At 40.6% G+C, this 17,906-nt stretch overlaps 1 protein-coding gene across 3 annotated transcripts in view; it reads right to left on the bottom strand.

The window, feature by feature from the left end:
• Positions 1–17,906, bottom strand: part of ANO10 (anoctamin 10) — a 1,956,032-nt gene that overhangs the window by 1,274,209 nt on the left and 663,917 nt on the right. For all 3 annotated transcript variants that reach the window (XM_044065053.1, XM_044065056.1, XM_044065055.1), the window contains exon 8: positions 15,032–15,106. In XM_044065053.1, coding sequence (XP_043920988.1) covers positions 15,032–15,106 — 75 coding nt within the window. The remainder of the gene's footprint in view (positions 1–15,031; positions 15,107–17,906) is intronic.

Consider the following 17,906-nt stretch of genomic DNA (forward strand, 5'->3'; position numbering starts at 1 on the left):
CAAAGGAAGGCTTTAAAAGACCCTTTAGAATTAGCTTGTTCCTCCTCTCCTGTAACACTCTAGGGGAGAAGGCATGGCAAAACAAGCAAGTCTCTTGCAAATGGATGGCCCCTAAGCAACAGACACATAGACCATGACCATCGATCAATGACATTTTTTGGGAGCACTTCATGCATTTCTTGAAACCCGAAGACTTGTGCTCCTTAACCTCTTTAGACATAACACACAGACGAGAAGAGAAGTAAAGGGGAGGACTAGGTTCTCTAACTTTAATTGGCCTAGCCCTGAAGGAGGAAGAAATACCACGAGGACTAGGTCCTCTAACTAAAACGGCCTAGTCCAGAAAGGAAAGGGACAGCTAGGTCTTCTAACTTAAACAGACCAGCAAAAACGCACGCACACACACACACACACACACACACACACACACACACACACACACACACACACACACACACACACACACACACACACACACACACACACACACACACACACACACACACAAAACCCTTATTCTGCTAAGGATTAACAGAGGAAGCTGAAACTGGAATTTCAAACAACTCCAGCTAGGTCTTCTAACTTAAACAGACCAGCAAAAATGCACGCACACACGCACACACACACGCACACACACACACACACACACACACACACACACACACACACACACACACACACACACACACACACACACACACAACCCTTACTCTGCTAAGGATTAACAGAGGAAGCTGAAACTGGAATTTCAAACAACTCCAGCTAGGTCTTCTAACTTAAACAGACCAGCAAAAACTCACACAACAGAAAACCCTTATTCTGCTGAGGATTAACAGAGGAAGCTGAAACTGGAGTTTTGAACAACGGACTCCACCACTGTAAAGAATCAACATCAGCGGATAACCGCCGAAACCAAACTGCTCTATGAAACTATAGACTAGAAAACGCTAGTGTTATAAAGTTATCAGCACTAACAATAAATCTAAAACTGGTACAAAGGATACCACAAAGCACACTAACAAGCCCAAGGCCAACGCTTGCACCAAGGGGTACAAAGGAGCTAATTACCTAAGAATTAGTAAACCTACACTAACAAATACTAATGCAACAACAATTGTACTACACTAATTATAACTTGAACAAGATTTTAAGCAAAGTTAGCAAGAAAAAAGTTAACACTTAGCCAGAGCCAAGAGAAGCAGAACCAAACTCGTCGACGCGGCAAGCGAGATCTGGGGTTTGTACTGGTGCACTATGGGATACCTGCTTAGCCATGAGCCAACCAGAAGTCTTCAAGCTTATAAATCGACCGAGTCGGAGCCAAGGACCGGCTCTGAACCCATACGTAAAAATGAAGGTGAGATTGGACTGCACAACATCAAGTATTTTTTTGGGTTTTTTTTTTTGTTTTTTTCAAAAAATAAAGCAGATACAATTAAAAAAACACTTTAAATGCACATAAATGGCTATCACACTTGACTGTGTAGCCTACAACAGTTAAACAGGTAATTTAAACACAAAGACGACTTTTTTACTGTGCAGGCAGTAAAGTAAGTACAATATGTAGCTGAAACAAGCGTTTTAAATCACAGAAACTCTACAAAATCAGAAATTTAGGCAGAATTAGCTAAAAGCAGCAAGAAAATGCAGAAAAATTATACTTAATCACTCCAAAGTCAACCTTATTATTTTATCAAGAATGCAAATGGGGAATTGCCCAACTCATAAAATTCCATCTTACTCTTGTCAAATTCTTTCTGTACATAAAGACCCACCAACAACAGTGGAATTTTTTTAAAAATTCTGCTTCCTCCTGGATCATCACTGTCCTATTAATGCTGTCAAATGTTTGCCTCCCTTCCACAAAACCATGCTGATCCATATATATCACATCTGGCATCACCATTGCATTTCTTTCGGCTATTATAGGCATAAAAATTTATAATCAAATTAGAACTATATGAAGCTGGATCTGATAGGTCTTTACCATCTTTAGGTATTACAACCAGCACATCTTTCTTCCAGGCTGTTGGTGCTTCTTCAACTTTTAAAATAATGTTAAATAAACCTTTCTAGATCTTTATAAATTTCTCCCCTCCTAGCTTCCAAACTTTCACAGAAAAACATCTGTTATGAGGGACTTTCCTGTAGAGTGGTTATACATCACCATTTTTATCTCATCTCCTCCTATCCTAACTGTTAGTAATTGAAACTCATCTACCTCTAACCTTGGCATATTTAATTCTTCCATAAACATTTCTATTTGTACCTTTTCCTGATTTCCATATTTCTCTGCTTCACAGACTTTCATAGAATGTTCAAAATATTTCTAATACCTCTACAGGATTTTTGGATATTTTCCATGCTATAGGCTTATTAAGCTTAGCAATAACCCCTCCTTCTTTCTGTTACCTGATCCATTGTGCAAAAAGCTTTTGTGCTTTGGAGCTATCAAAAAACAGTTGCTTAACAGCCATCTTTCTAAACTCATACATTACTGAGGTAGTCCCTTATTTTTTCTTTAGCACTCTGCAGTTGCACTGCTTCATGTTCTGTGAGATTTCCATGATTCTGCAATACTTTAGCTTATGTCAGTTCCTCTTAATAATTTTTGTTACCATATTTATTTTTTCCTTTATTTCTAACATATTTTTAAACTCCACTTTCATAGCTATATTTCCTGAAGCCATTTTTTTATCTTCTCTACTAATTTCTACTACCCATTCAATAAATTCCTCTCTGTTTAACTGGATAGGAATGTAAGCGCCATAGATTCATAGGTTGGTACTAGGCTGTCGGCCCTAGGGCCTATACAAGCCTAGCCATAACAATTCCTTGGCTATTTCTTCCCACAATATTTACTTCCCTGGACCCCTGTCTAGCAGGGCGACTGATGTGATCCCCGGGGTGAATTTCCTATCTCCCATCCAGTCGTCAAGGTTCCTTTTGAACAGGGCCAAAGAGTCTCTAATTTGTATTTCATTATCCTGCATTATTATTTCATTTATTACTGGTGTGTGATCTGAAACAGTTATTGGATGCGTATCAAAACTTTCAATTAAATGCACATGTTCCTGTAAAATATAACTTCTGTCTAGCTCAGCCCAGTTTTGTACCTTAGGGAATAATATATAAATTCTCTCAGAGCTCTTAATACTGAATTCACATCTTCCATGCCAAATATTTTCATAAACGTCTTCAAAAATCTACCCTCTTTTGTCCTATTTTACCTTCTAGGACCCCAGATACAGCCTCACTGTTGCAAATCAAATTCCAATCTCCACCTATAAGTAATACTCCATGTCGAAAACTGATAATTTGTGCTGGAATTTTCTACGATCCATTGTAGCAGTTTTAAGTGGAATATAAATACATGCCAGTGTAATTCTCCTCCCTTTCCAGTAGCCCCTTACTACTACAAATCTATCATTACTATCCTTTTTCCTCTTCTATCAATATTGGTGCTCCTTTAACAATTAATATAAGTATTCCCCTTTTCCTTTGTCCCAGATAATCCGCAGAATAACCATCCTGAAATCCGTTCTTCATCAAATTTACATGCTCAGTTCTTTCCAAATGTGTCTCCTGTAGCAAAGCTATTTGCACTCTGCATTTTAATATAGTTCACTACTCTTTCTGTTTTGTATATACCTGTGAGACCATTCACATTTAAAGACAATATGAAAATTATTGTCATTATGATAAGAAGTTATTATTTTTCCTGTAATTCATGACAGCTTTTAATAAAATGCCTAGTTTTAGTTTTTGTATTACATACAGACACTAATACTTCCAGGATAATCTTTTATACAGTCTCTTGTCATATCCATTTGAACCTATGTTACAACTTACAATACTTCTTGTTTTAATCAAAACCCTCAAACAACAGAACCCAGAGCAACTCCATTACATTTTCACTTAATACAAACACACACAACTATGTACATATTCAAATAATGCCGGTTAGCTATGGTTAAATTATTCCCGGCTCCACTAAGTCTCCTCTTCAGTTTTTCCCTTGAAACTAGTCTAACTCTCAACCTAAGCAATCAAAAAGCATCTTACAGCCTAGCACTTGCTCAGACCTAATAGCAAGCACTAATATACCCTGACACTGATTGCCCAGCAGGGCAAGGCTCTTTATTCACCCCTCACCAACCAAGCAACTAAGCAGCTCACCCTACTATTCAGGCATGGCCAAAGGGCAAATTCAGGTGCAATCTCCAGTCCAGCTGGTGAATCTGGGTATCCTGAGGCAATGTTACAACTGCCTCATGTACACAGACAAAACACTAACACATGCGAGAGATGCAATTATACAGCCAAACTGGAAGCTAAGCTGTCTCCACCCAAGACTGGAACAGACAGTCAAGAAGAGAGGTTTAACACTTGCACCACACCTCCAGCCACACACAGACCTACTAAAACAGCACTGGCAAAAAATATACATAAATACACAAAATCATACTCAGAGGCTTTGAATAGAAACCTGCAAAGGAGACACCCAAATAACCTGCACTTCCCGTCACAAACCAGACAACACACAAAACACAAAATCAGTGTGCCGCACAATCACAGCCCTTAAGGTGAAATAACATACCTAACACACTAGTAATAGGTGACTCTATAGTCAGGCACACTAACGTCCCACTCACTAGGCTAGACAAACAGAAGATTACTGTTAGCTGCCTGTCAGGAGCCACAATCCGCCACATGACACAAGTACTCAGGTCACTCATAGTTTCATAGTTTCATAGTATAGTACTAGGCTATCTGCCCTGGGGCATTTGTAAGCCTAGCCATAGTGATCTGGCTTTTGCCACCCCATGAAATGGTACAAAAAATGTACAGAATAAATTTAGAATACTGTGCCTCTGTCTAGTAGTGACACAATGAAGGTCCCTTTATATAATACAATTAGTTTACTGTGCCCCTGTCTAGCAGCGACACAGATGTGACCCCTGGGGTAAACTTACGATCTCCCATCCACTCATCAAGATTTCTCTTGAAGAGAGTCAGTGAGGGGCTCTGCCTAATACGAACTGGGATCTTGTTCCAAAGCATGGGAAGCCTCTGGGTTATGAATCTATCCCTCCAGCATGTCCTATTCATACTTGTGCCGAGGTTTAAGTCTTTAGCTCTCGTGGTCCTGATGGATTTGGATTTTTTGAGGTGGAGCATGTCCATCAGATCCTGATTGGACATGGCCTTGTACGTCAGGCAGAGATCACCTCTGAGCAGGCGTTATGCTACTGAATAGAGCTGAAGTTTCTTTAGTCTGGCAGAATAAGACATATGTTGGAGACCCTTGATCCTCTTGGTGAGGTACTTTTGTGGTCTCTCCAGCTGTTGCAAATGCCGGGTGAGGTACATACCAAATGGGGCATTGTACTCAATCATGGGCCTGATGAGGGAGGAGTATAGGGGTACAATGACATCCTTGGATCTGGATGTGAATCCCTTCATGATGTGGTGTGCAATGTAGAATGTTTTTCTAACCACTTTGGCAATGTGGGTGTCAAATGAGAGGTCGCTGTCTACTTGGGTCCCTAGGTCTATTACTTTTTCCGTACTCAGTGGGTTGCTGTCTATGTGATAATTTGTGGGTACTTTGTTTTTCCCAAAGGGGATGACTATACATTTTTTGGCATTTAGTTTAAGGCCGTGACTCTGGCACCAGTTGTCCGTTTCTGTGAGGCCTTTTTGTAGGATGTATGTGTCCACTGGTGTATTGACTATGGCGCCTAGTTTGCAGTCATCTGCGAACTTTGTCAGCCACAGCCCTCCCATGTTTGCTTTAACATCTGAGAAATAAATGCCGAACAAGAGGGGTCCCAGGACAGATCCCTGTGGGACACCACTTGTGACTGGCTTTGAGTCTGACATTGCTCCAGCAATTTTAACTTTATGGGTTCTGTCCTTTAGCCAGTTTGCAACCCATCGAGTGACATAAGGGTTTACGTTTAAGCTGTTGAGCTTATCTATGATGCCTGAGTGGGGTACTGTGTCGAAGGCCTTAACCAAGTCCAGGTAGGCTGTATAGACTGCTTTGCCCTCATCAATGGCTCTAGTGACTGTTTCGAAAAAGTCAACCAGGTTCAAAAGGCAGGATCTGCCCTTTACAAAGCCGAACTGGGTGGGGTCAAGTGTCTGTAGGTCCCCTATGTCTCTTTTTATTTGTTCCATAATGATTCTTTCCATAGCTTTGCAGACCAGGCTGGTTAAGCTTATGGGGCGGTAGTTTCCAGGGTCTGTAGAGGCACCCCCTTTGTGGAGTGGGACCACTGTTGCTGTACGCCAGTATTCAGGTACATATCCCGAAGTAAGGCTAAGGTTAAATAGCATTTTTATGTGTGGGTTTAGCTCCTCTTGGAGTTCAAGTAACACGCAACCCGGGATACCGTCAGGTCCCATTGATGCTGTGTTTTTAGCTTTGTTTAGGGCGGTTCTCACTTGGACATCTGAGATGACAGGGAGATTACATTCAGCTGGGATAAGTATTTCTTCTTTTGGGGGTGAGGGAGGAGAGAAATTTGCACTGAACCTGTCAGCCAGAATGTTGGCAATATCTGTGGGTTCAGTGTATTTTTTGTTGTTGTGAACCAACTCTGAGCATATCTGAGGGTTTCTGCCCAGGTTTCTAACATAGCTGAAGAAGGCTTTGTGGTTATCTTTAGTGTCCTTAGCGATTTTTCTCTCAAAGTCGGCCTTGGATGTTTTTATGAGAGAACGTAGTTTTCTGCTAATGTTCATCAGAGATGTCTTCCCTTCATGGGATTTTGCTCTGATGTGCAGTAGCTTCCTTCTTTTGTTATACAATTTGTTAATGGCTGAGGTCCACCAGACAGGACGCTTGCCTTTGGTGGAGAGGGACTTGGATTTATTTGGGATTGCATGATCCATGCATTCTTGGAGATGTCCATAGAAAGCATTTGTGAAGGATTCGGCATTGTGTGATGTGGTATCCATTGGCACAGTGGGCTTAAAGGATACCATCTCAGTCTTAAGAAGAGTGAAGTCTGCTTTTGAGAAGTTTTTCACTGTGGTCTTTTGTGCTGGGGGTGGAGATGGGATATGTATATCCAGGGTGATTAGTTTGTGGTCAGATCTCACTAGTGAGGGGTATACTTCTGGTGTGGAGCATTTTGTCCCCATGTTTGTGATGATCAGGTCTAGTATATTATCTCCCCTAGTGGGGAATTTATGAATTCCAGGAACCTTTGGGCTAGGGTACTAGGGCTAGAATAATGTACCCAATCTATGTTTGGGTAGTTGAAGTCTCCCAGTATGATGGTATTTTGTGATACATTCATATCCTCCAATGTCTTCAGGAAGGCTGAGTGGGGTTCATGAGATTGGGAGGGTGGTCTGTAACATGCTACCAGTTAATAAACCAAAAAGACCGTAACCAGTGACACCAAAGTAATAAAAATTCCTTTACTGAAGAACAATAAAATTGAAGCGCTTTTCGTCAGGTCAAGTACCCGACTTCATCAGAATCTCCACACACTTTAAACCAACAATTACATTTTTATATATAATAATTGTGTTACAATTACATCCTGAGAGCCTATTTAACTTCATTATTCAATTAAGTTCTTAAAGGGCTTACAACAAGGATATAAAAGCATAAAGCAAGATAAATACAAAAACATAAAAATACCTAATAAGTAAAAAAGTGGTTTAGTTAAATAGTAATCTATAATCTTATCAAGTATGCTACTAGCAATGTATAAAACAACAAACATTGTCAAAACACGTAGTTAAAATATACCAAATATATTTATCTTTTTAAACTCTTTAGTTTCAACAGGCTAGAAATTGAACAAGTATCGTTTAAGCCTGGATAGCAATAAGCATGCAATCTTACTTGCCATATTAATTCAGCTTCTTCTAATTGTACTGGTCTCGGACCACCTCTTTTGTTAACTGGAATGTGGTCTATAGCTATAAATTTAAAATTATGGTTGTTGTTAGTAAATACATGTTTAGCTAGTGCATTTTCCATTTTAGATGTCTTAATAGCGTATAAATGTTCATGTATACGGTCTCTCAGCCTTCTAATGGTTTTACCAATATAGAAGGCCGGACATTGTTGGCATCTAGCTAAGTAAACCACGTAACATGAATTGCAATTTAGTTTGAACCCTATTTTGTATCTACAATTGTTAATGCTAAATTGTGTACCCTCTTCGACATATTTACAATGATTGCAATTCTGACATTTGTATGTTCCTACCTTCGATGTCTTACTTCCTTTCTTAAACTCCAAAATATTTTTTAGATTTTTTCCTTTTTTGTATACAATCTTTGGGCAAGGGCCCGTTTTATTATAGATGTCTGGGTCTGCCCTGAACAATTCCCAGTTCTTAAATATAATGTCAGTGCATATTTTACTGTCTTTACTAAATGTAGTGATGAAAGTACTCTTACAGTTTTCATCAGTCATTGTTGAGGCTGGCAACACTAAATTCCTTAATGTCCCAAGTTTGTCAACCACGTTGGACTCAACAGACCCTTCTGACCCCCTCGTAAAACTGTTAGAATCAGGGCTAATAAGTGTATTGATGGTGTTATTAGTAATGACTGGTAGTAGTGGATTATAAATATGTTGACTTCTTTTATTAGTGACTTCTTGTATTAATTCATCTAATAGCTCGGAGGGGTATCCACGTGCCATAAACATGTTCTTCAAGTTAGAACATTCAGCATGAAAATCATTGTCAAGTGATACCATTCTAGCAGCACGAACCAGCTGTCCTTTAATTACAGATCTTTTCTGAAAAAATGGATGACAGCTGGTATAGTGCAAGAATGTGTTCGAGTATGTTCCCTTTCTGTAAATTTTTGCAGTGAAGCAATTAAATGTTGAGTCCTTACTCAACATCACATCCAAATAAGCAATGTTCAACGTCGAAAATGTGTGAGTGAACTGTAAAAAGGTGGTACTTTGATTAAAATATTGAACCATCCTTTCTACTTCAAACTCACCTACCCTCACAAGTAGGAAGATGTCATCCAAGAACCTAGTATAAAAAAGGAATGAGTCAAAGTATGGGTTTTGTTGTGAAAAAACATAATTGGACTCCCAATATGCCATAACCAAATTTGCTATACTACCACCACATGGCGATCCCATAGCAACCCCCACTTTTGTTGGTAAAATTCATCTCCAAAGATGAAGAAATTGTATGTTAAAATTAAATCAACCAATAATGTAACCAAATAGATTTCCCTATCTGGTGCATGGTGTTTCTTCATCATAACATGCTACCAGTTGTATAGCAGTTTTGCCTATGGTTAGTTGCACCTGTATGGTCTCTGATGCTTCATGTGTTGCTACTAACCTGGAGGTGTGGGTGTCCTTGATGAATATGGACACTCCCCCTCCCTTTGTGGTTCAGCCCGGGTTTTGGGGCCGAAAAGCATGATACGAGGTATAGCCTGGTAGCGCTGGGGTGCTCTCAGGAGCCTTGAACCAGGTTTCAGTTACTGCACAGACATCGATGTTCTCCCTGCTAGAAGTGCATCAAGTGCCTGCATCTTGAGATTTAGACTTCTGGCATTGAGCAGCATTACCCTTAGTTTTTTTTCCATTTTTGTTTTCTAAGGAGGTGGGTTTGTCTTTTGAGCCTTGCCTAAAAAAGGCACTATAGGGGTGGCAAGAGCCTAAGCCAATATCCGGAAGCTCAGTGGTGACAGGTGTAAGCCATCCCTTGCGAAGCAGCGTGGCTTGTCCAACATGTCATCCCAGGCAGACAGACTTTGGGTCCCCTTAGAATGACACCAGTACTTGAGCCAATTATTAAAGCTGATCATCTTGTCTTTGTATTGTGGTATCATTCTTGGTGAGGGCAAAATGCTGCTCAGGGTCAGGGTCATACCAGCCTGGGCTACATAATCGGAGAGCTCCTCTATGTCTCTTTTCATGTAGTCCAGGGAGGTACATCTCAGGTCATTCGCACCAGCATGGACAATGACGGAGTCATATCTGTACTTGCTTTGGAGTGACTTGAGTGCGTGTGTTATGTGGCGGATCCTAGCTCCCGACAGACAGCTCACAGTCACCCTCTCCTTGTTCAGCCTGGTCAGCGGGACATCAGTGTGTCTGACCATAGAGTCACCTATTACTAGTGTATCAGGCATGGTGTTTGGCCTTAAGGGCTGTGATTGGTTGACACACTGATCTATTGAAGTATGTGTTGCATGTGTTTTGTTTTGAGGTGGTGGATTTTTGGATGTCTGCTTTGGGAGCCTCTGTTGTTTTGGTAAGTTTTTTATTACAGCCTCCGAGTATGTCTTTGTGTTTTTATGTGTTTGGTTTGCAGTTGTGGTAGGTCTATGTGGCACTCCAGAACAAGTACAAATATGACTCTGTCATTGTTCATGTTGGTGTGAATGACTTGGGACGTACCTCCCTGGACTACATGAAAAGAGACATGGAAGAGCTCTGTGATCATGCAGGCCAGGCTGGTATGACCCTGACCCTGAGGAGCATCCTGCCCTCACCAAGAATGATACCTCAGTATAAAGAAAAAGTGATCAATTTCAGTCATTCGCTAAGCTTCTGGTGTCATTCAAAGGGGATCCAGTGTCTGTCAGCCTGGGACGACATGCTCGACAAGCCGTGTTGCTTCGCAAAAGACGGCTTGCAACTGTCACCCCTAGGCTTTCGAATACTGGCCAAGGCTCTTGCTGCCCCATAGTGCCTTTTTTAGACAAGGCTCAAAAGTCAAACCCACCTCCGTAAACAGCACAATTAACAAAAAACTGAGGGTTATGCTACTCAACGCCAGGAGTTTCAATCTCAAAATGCACGCACTCAAACACTCCTCAGTATGGAGAATGTCGACATCTGTGCAGTAACTGAAACCTGGTTTAAGGCTCCAGAGAGCACCCCAGCACTACTGGGCTACAACTCATACCACACGTTTCGGCCACAGAACGCGGACCGAAACACAAAAGGAGGGTGTGTATCCGTATTCATCAAGGATACCTACACCTCCAGGTTAGTGGCGCAGCATGGTACCTCTGAGATCATCCATGTGCAACTAACATCAGGCAAATTTGCAATGCAAATTGTGGCCTGCTACAGATCACCCTCCATGACCCAGGACCACCACTCCATCTTTCTGGAGACACTGGAAAACATGAAGGTCCTACTGAACACTCTGATATTGGGCAACTTCAATTACCCTACCATTCACTGGGAAAACTACTCGAGTACAAATTCCCAGGCCCAGCGCTTCCTAGAATTCATCAACTCAAATGCTCTGGATCAGCTGGTAAACTCCCCTACCAGAGGTGAAAACATATTGGACCTGGTCATCACCAACATGGGCGACAGGTGTTCCACACCGGAGGTCAACCCGTCACTGATTATATCAGACCATAAACTAATCACTCTGGATGTTCTCACACCACCACCACCCCCAACTAAGGAAACCACAGTAAAATACTTTTCTAAAGCAAACTTTACCTTACTTAAGACAGAGGTGATAAGTTTCACAGCCCCCACGCTGAAGGATAACTCTGTCCAAGATGCAGAAACCTTTACAAATGCACTCAATGCGCACCTACAAGGATGCATGGATCGTGCCATCCCTAGCAAACCCAAGACTCACTCCTCTAAGAGAAGGAAACCAGTTTGATGGACCCCTGCAATAAACAGGCTATACAAAAGAAGGAGGAAACTAGTTCAGAAAAAAAGCAAATCCCAGGAAGGAAAGACATCCCTGATCAGTATCAGTAAGAAACTAAGGTCCCTCATGAAATCAACCAATGCTAACTTCGAAAGAAAAACAGCCAAGGATTCAAAAGATAACCACAAAGCCTTCTTTAGCTATGTTAAGAATCTAAGTGGCAACTCACAGATATGCACTGAACTAGTGCAAAATAGCACAAAATATACTGAACCTACTGATATTGCCAACATTGTGGCAGACAGATTCAGTGCAAACTACACCCCCCCTCTCCTCCAAAAGGGCCCACAACCATACCAGAAAAGTGTAGTGTCAAAAAATCATAGATGCACAGGTGAAAGCAGCTCTTTCAAAAACCAAAAACACAGCGTCAATGGGACCAAATGGTGTCCCAGGCTGCGCCTTGCACAAACTAGAGAATGAACTAACCCCCCACCTAAACATGCTGTTAAACCTCACCCTCTCCACAGGCTATGTGTCCATAGAATGGTGCACAACAACGGTTATTCCTCTCCACAAAGGAGGGGCCACAACTGACCCTGGTAACTATCGCCCCATAAGCCTGACTAGCCTGGTCTGCAAGGCTATGGAGCGCATCATCATGGAACTCATTAACAAAGACATTGGGAACCTCCAAACACTTGACACGACCCAGTTCGGCTTTGTTAAGGGCAGATCATGCCTACTAAACAAGGTTGACATCTTCGAGACAGTCACCAAGGCCATAGATGAGGGAAAGGTGGTTCACACAGCCTACCTTGACCTCGCCAAGGCTTTCGACACCATTCCCCACTCGGGTATTACAGAAAAACTCACCAGTCTGAACATAAACCCCTACGTCACGAGATGGGTTGCCAACTGGCTTACAGACAGAACTCACATGGTAAGAATAGCGGGCTCCAGGTCCGACTCTAAACCAGTCACAAGTGGTGTCCCGCAAGACTCGGTCCTGGGACCCCTACTGTTCGGCATATACTTCTCAGAAGTACAGGCAAACAATCATGGCCTCAAGCTAAATGCCAAAAAATGCATAGTCACCCCATTTGGGAAAAACAAAACACCCACGAATTACCACATAGGTGGCAGCCCCCTTAATACAGAAGAGGTAATAAGAGATCTGGGGACCCAGGTAGATAGTAAAACTCCTTTGACAATCATATTGCCAAAGTAGTTAGGAAATCCTTCTATGTGGCCCATCTAATTACTAAAGGGTTCGCATCTAGAAATAAAGAGGTTATAGTGCCCCTCTACTCACCACTCATTAGACCCACCATAGAGTACAATGCCCCATTTGGGATGTACCTCACAAGACACTTCCAACAGCTGGAAAGACCACAAAAGTACCTCACAAAGAGGATTACTGGCCTCAAACATATGTCCTATGCAGACCGACTGAAAAAACTTCGGCTGTACTCAGTGGCATATCGCTTACTCAGAGGTGATCTCTGCCTGACTTACAAAGCCATGTCCAACTCAGAATTGATGAACATGCTCCACCTAAAGAAATCCAAGTCACTGCGAGCCACGTGTTCTAGTGAGCTAAATCTCGCCACAACAATAAATAGAACATGCTGGAGGGATAGATTCCTGTCACAGAGACTCCCCATGCTTTGGAACAAAATTCCAAATTACATCAGGCACAGCCCCTCACTAACACTCTTCAAAAGAAACCTTGACGAGTGGATGGGTAACAGAAAATACACCCCTGGGATCACTTAATTCTGCTTGACAGAGGATCAGTTAATCAATGGGGCAGCAAAAGCCAACACACTCTGGCTAGGCTTATAAATGCCCTTGGGCAGATAGCCTAGTACCTACCTATGAACCCTCCTAAGAGGAAGAGTTGTCCAAAACTGACAGCTACACTTACAGCCTTGAACTGACTTACAATGAAGGTTATCCATGCTAAGATGCATACAGTCTGTGATTCTACTTACACTGAGGGCTGTTTGACAGCTCAGTTTTTGTAGGGCAAAAGTTTGTATTTCCTCCTTAGCATGTTCTGTATCAAAAAATGACTTTGACCCTCCAGGAAAAAATATTCTAAAAATAGCTGGACACAGCAGCTTGAGCCTCATACACTTCTTGACATTCCCTGACTGCTGGAACAAATTTACTCTTCATCTGCCTGGTGTACAGTGAGTAATCATTTTCCACAAACACTCTACTGTCTCCATCTTTTAGCACTTTGTCCTTCTACCAAAGTTTTGTCATTATCAACTCTTCTGCTGGTAGGACTGCATCACTATTAGAGGTCACAGATGCTTTCTCATAGCCAAATTTGGGCCATACACACAATATGCCCTTTCAATTAACAACTACTGCTGTGGAACACCAGTCTTATTTGTGCTTTCATAAAATTAATACAGTCTGTCCCTTCTAGTTTCTCTGGTACAGCAGAAAATCTCAGGTTTTCCCCATGTGTGCTATCCCCTAATTATAACACTTTTTAAACATCTCTTTTTAAACAGTCTCATGCTTAGCCAGCCTTTTCTTTACATTGCCCTCTGATTTCCACAGTTTTAACAGCTTATCTGAATATCTGTTTAAAGTGTCTTCCATTCTTTCCAGCCTTTTGTTATTTAAGTTGATATACTCCTTCAGTGTTTCATTTATTTTAATCAGCTCTGACTAATAAGAGGATATACATATAAGCACATTTGACTTATTATTTTGTGTAGATTACAGGAAATCATGTCTTACACCAAAGCTGGGGCTTGAACTGCTTTTTGATGAACAGCTACAGGATTCTTCCCAGCCAGTATTTTCTCATCACCTTTTGTGACAGATTTTCTTTCAGGTTCTCTACATTTCTTTGCTGGCATCCAGGCAGAGCACTTACTAGTCAGTAACTGAAATGTATCCAAAAAGATAAATTCACTGGCTTTCTTTTCTGAGTTTCTGTTTTCATACTAGGAGAGCTCACATTAATCTGTTACTCAGTGTGCAGCTATCTAAGAAGTCCTCTGGAAGTCTTGTCATTTATTACATTACTTTTTTAACATTAACTTGTTTTAAGTAGCTTTTTGTAGCTAATTTTTTAAGGCAGAACTTGGAACTGTGTGCAAATGTAATGAAAAAATGGAGGGACTGCATTGGCCATCCTGCACAATCTCCAGATCTTTCCATTAAGAAGTGCAAGTTTCATAAAGTTTCTTTGATAAAGTGGTTGCATTTTTTTTCAAGCATTCATGATCAGTGTCAGAGACAACTGCCTATCTATTTTAATCCTCTTCCCCTGTTACATAACACGCACTACTTAATAGCCAAGTTATAAAAACTAAAAGTTAAAATCGGGACTTTTAAAATTGCAACATAGTTATACGTACCTGCCGAAGTAGCTTCATGTCATGTAAGACAAAGGCGATGTAGAAGAGAGATGCAAAGCAGTTTAGAAAGTTGAACTGTAAGAAAACAAAAATGGAAAAATAAGTGTGATAAGTAAGGTACACACAATTCCTAATGTACAAAAATGAAACAAATGAGGGTGACAAATAAGGTACACAGAATTCCTTGTGTACAAGTGAAGAAAATGCTTACATGATTAACATGTCAAGAGTATTTTAAGGACAACTTACATAAACAAAAACAACAGACTGTTAACATTAGTCAGTCTAAAAAGATTCAGGTGAAAACAAATTACCATACCTTACCTCTCATTACTGTATCATTAGCAATAATACATTGGAGATAGTATCCACATTTCATTTGAAACGGTTTACTCTCACTTTAATGTCTCAAGGGCTGCAACCCAGGAATGACTTAGCTCAGAAATTTAGTTAGTAATGCAGAGTCTGTAATGAGGATGCATCATTTGCAGCAGATAATCCTTTTAATATTAGTTCCACTCAGTCATCTGCCCCAATGGCTGGACTACAGAATGCATCTGCATGTAAACTAGTCAACTTCTCAGTTTACGGGTGTGCATCCCCACTTTACAGTGGAATATGCTGCTGCATGGCATCGGCTACCATTTAGTACTGTAATGCTATTACCCAAAGAAGGCAAACATCTTAAGCACCTCATTGTATTTCTCTTTTCACCTTTACTGGGTATCTTGGGTTAACTGCAAAATCCACATCAACCTTCCATTGCCAGAAAATATGAGTGTGTGTGTGTGTGTGTGTGTGTGTGTGTGTGTGTGTGTGTGTGTGTGTGTGTGAGAAGACATCTCAATGTGTAACAAGATCTCAGAAGACAGCAATGTTAACTTACAATGCTTTAAAAATTGGAACTGTACTACAACTGTCCTCTCCGACATAGATACACCAAACATGCAGCAGCAAAGGTTTGCTGTCTCCTGGGTATCAGAACTACAGAATTCAGTTTGTGCTTTCTGTTTAATGTTCCACAATTAAATAATCTTCAACTTGTTGTCAGGATGCAACTTTCTGCTTCAGAGCAAAAGCACCTCACTCAAAATATGTAATCAGTTTGCACTATTATCCAACCAAAAAAGTGCAACTTACAGAGTACAGCAAATCTACAGTATTCATGCTGTCTCCTCTGACAGACAGCAGCATGGCTGCCATCAGTGGAACTGCCCTTTACTCAAAAACTAGTAAAGCAACAATCTAGAGTCCCACCTCCACCACAAGAGACCCAGCCAAAGTTTGTTATCTTATACAGAGGAAAATTGCAGGACTTAGCTTTTCTTGCCTGATAACTCCTGCATAATTAAATAAATAATAGGCATTTTAAGTCAAAACACTTCTACTTCACTGTCCTCAGAAGACATTTGTAAAAAGTACATTTTAATGATTCTGAATTCTCTTGCACTGTGAATGTTAACTTCCATTGCAGAGTATAAGGCAACCAACTTGTGCCAGATGCTATTATTAATGTCATCATCCTGCGGCATGAGTTTTTTAAAATTTGCCTTGCCTTAGAATTTTGAAATTATATTGCAAAAATACCACTTATTTCAGTCCTAAATCAAGATAATTCTGACTCAGGTTAATTGACCAGAAAGTACTCCATTATCACTCAATGACTGAAAATCTAGTATTGACAACACTAAAACAATATAAGGCCTTACTTCATCAAATATATGGGTAAGCTTTATGTAAGACAAGACTGTCAATTACTAATTAAATGGTCAAAATGCATATAACTGTTTTTGCTTTGTAATCTTGTGTGTGTGTGTTTGAAGTGACAAGTTTCTCTACTGTAAAAAGTGTTCTACTCTTTGTTAAAATGGTATGCGATTAAAAAGTACAATGTTTCACTGTTGTAAACAGTGTACTTACAGGAGCTGTATTATATGCTCCAAAACCGTACTGTTACAAGGAATATGCTTCTTGAATTGTGCCACATAGTTATACTGCTTACTGTTCACTTAATACCTTGCTGAATCTTTTGCTTTCCTCATTTCTGTCTGCATGCATTTACTTGCTTTCGGTTATTTCTTCTTCCTGCATTCTTTAGATAATTTCAGCAGTTGGTATTTTTTTTTATAATTTGTTCAATTCCCACCAAAGCTGCCATCTGAACTCAGGTTAACTGGAAAACAGTCAGGGTTATTTTCCTCTGTGCTATGGAACCAGATGCATAGCAAGAATTCTGACACCATAACCATAATAACCACTAACGTTAAGAAACTTAAAACTGGTAGTGCATGCATCCCCCAACTGCTTCCAGCCCCACCTGAGGACATATTCTCTTGGTTAAAAAAGTAACAGCAAAAATAAGATGCCAACTCTTGGTGACCTCATTAATAACAAGAGCCCATTATTACTATACAACTCTTTGGACTAGGTCAAATCATAAATACCCACACTCACACCAATAAAGCTACGAGCAGAAAAAGCTCACTTGACCTGACTCCTTATATGCTCCCCTATAACATACTGGTGTGAAGTATGATAATGGACACATTCACTGATCACTTTCCCATTTTCATATGTTGGTCTAAAGCCAAAATTCACTTTTACGATTATTTTCTTACCCACAACATGAAAGAGTTCAGTCTTACCCTCTTTAATACAGTTCTAGCACAAAGAAATTGATCTACTAGCTCCCTTGCAAAAAAAAGATATGTACTTACCCTAACTTAGCATCTGTTATCCTATGTCACTATTCAGCACTTCTGGGTTGTGGGATTCAACATCGGATCCGAGACGGTAACTTTTCTGACAGCTCCTAGGTTCGAGCTCCTCCCACTCCCATAATCCCCTGCTGCCCTCTAACCCCTCAGATCGAGTT

Source organism: Protopterus annectens, chromosome 3.part0 (genome assembly GCF_019279795.1).
Source record: "Protopterus annectens isolate FY-2018-M chromosome 3.part0, PAN1.0, whole genome shotgun sequence".
NCBI classification, from domain to species: domain Eukaryota; kingdom Metazoa; phylum Chordata; order Ceratodontiformes; family Protopteridae; genus Protopterus; species Protopterus annectens.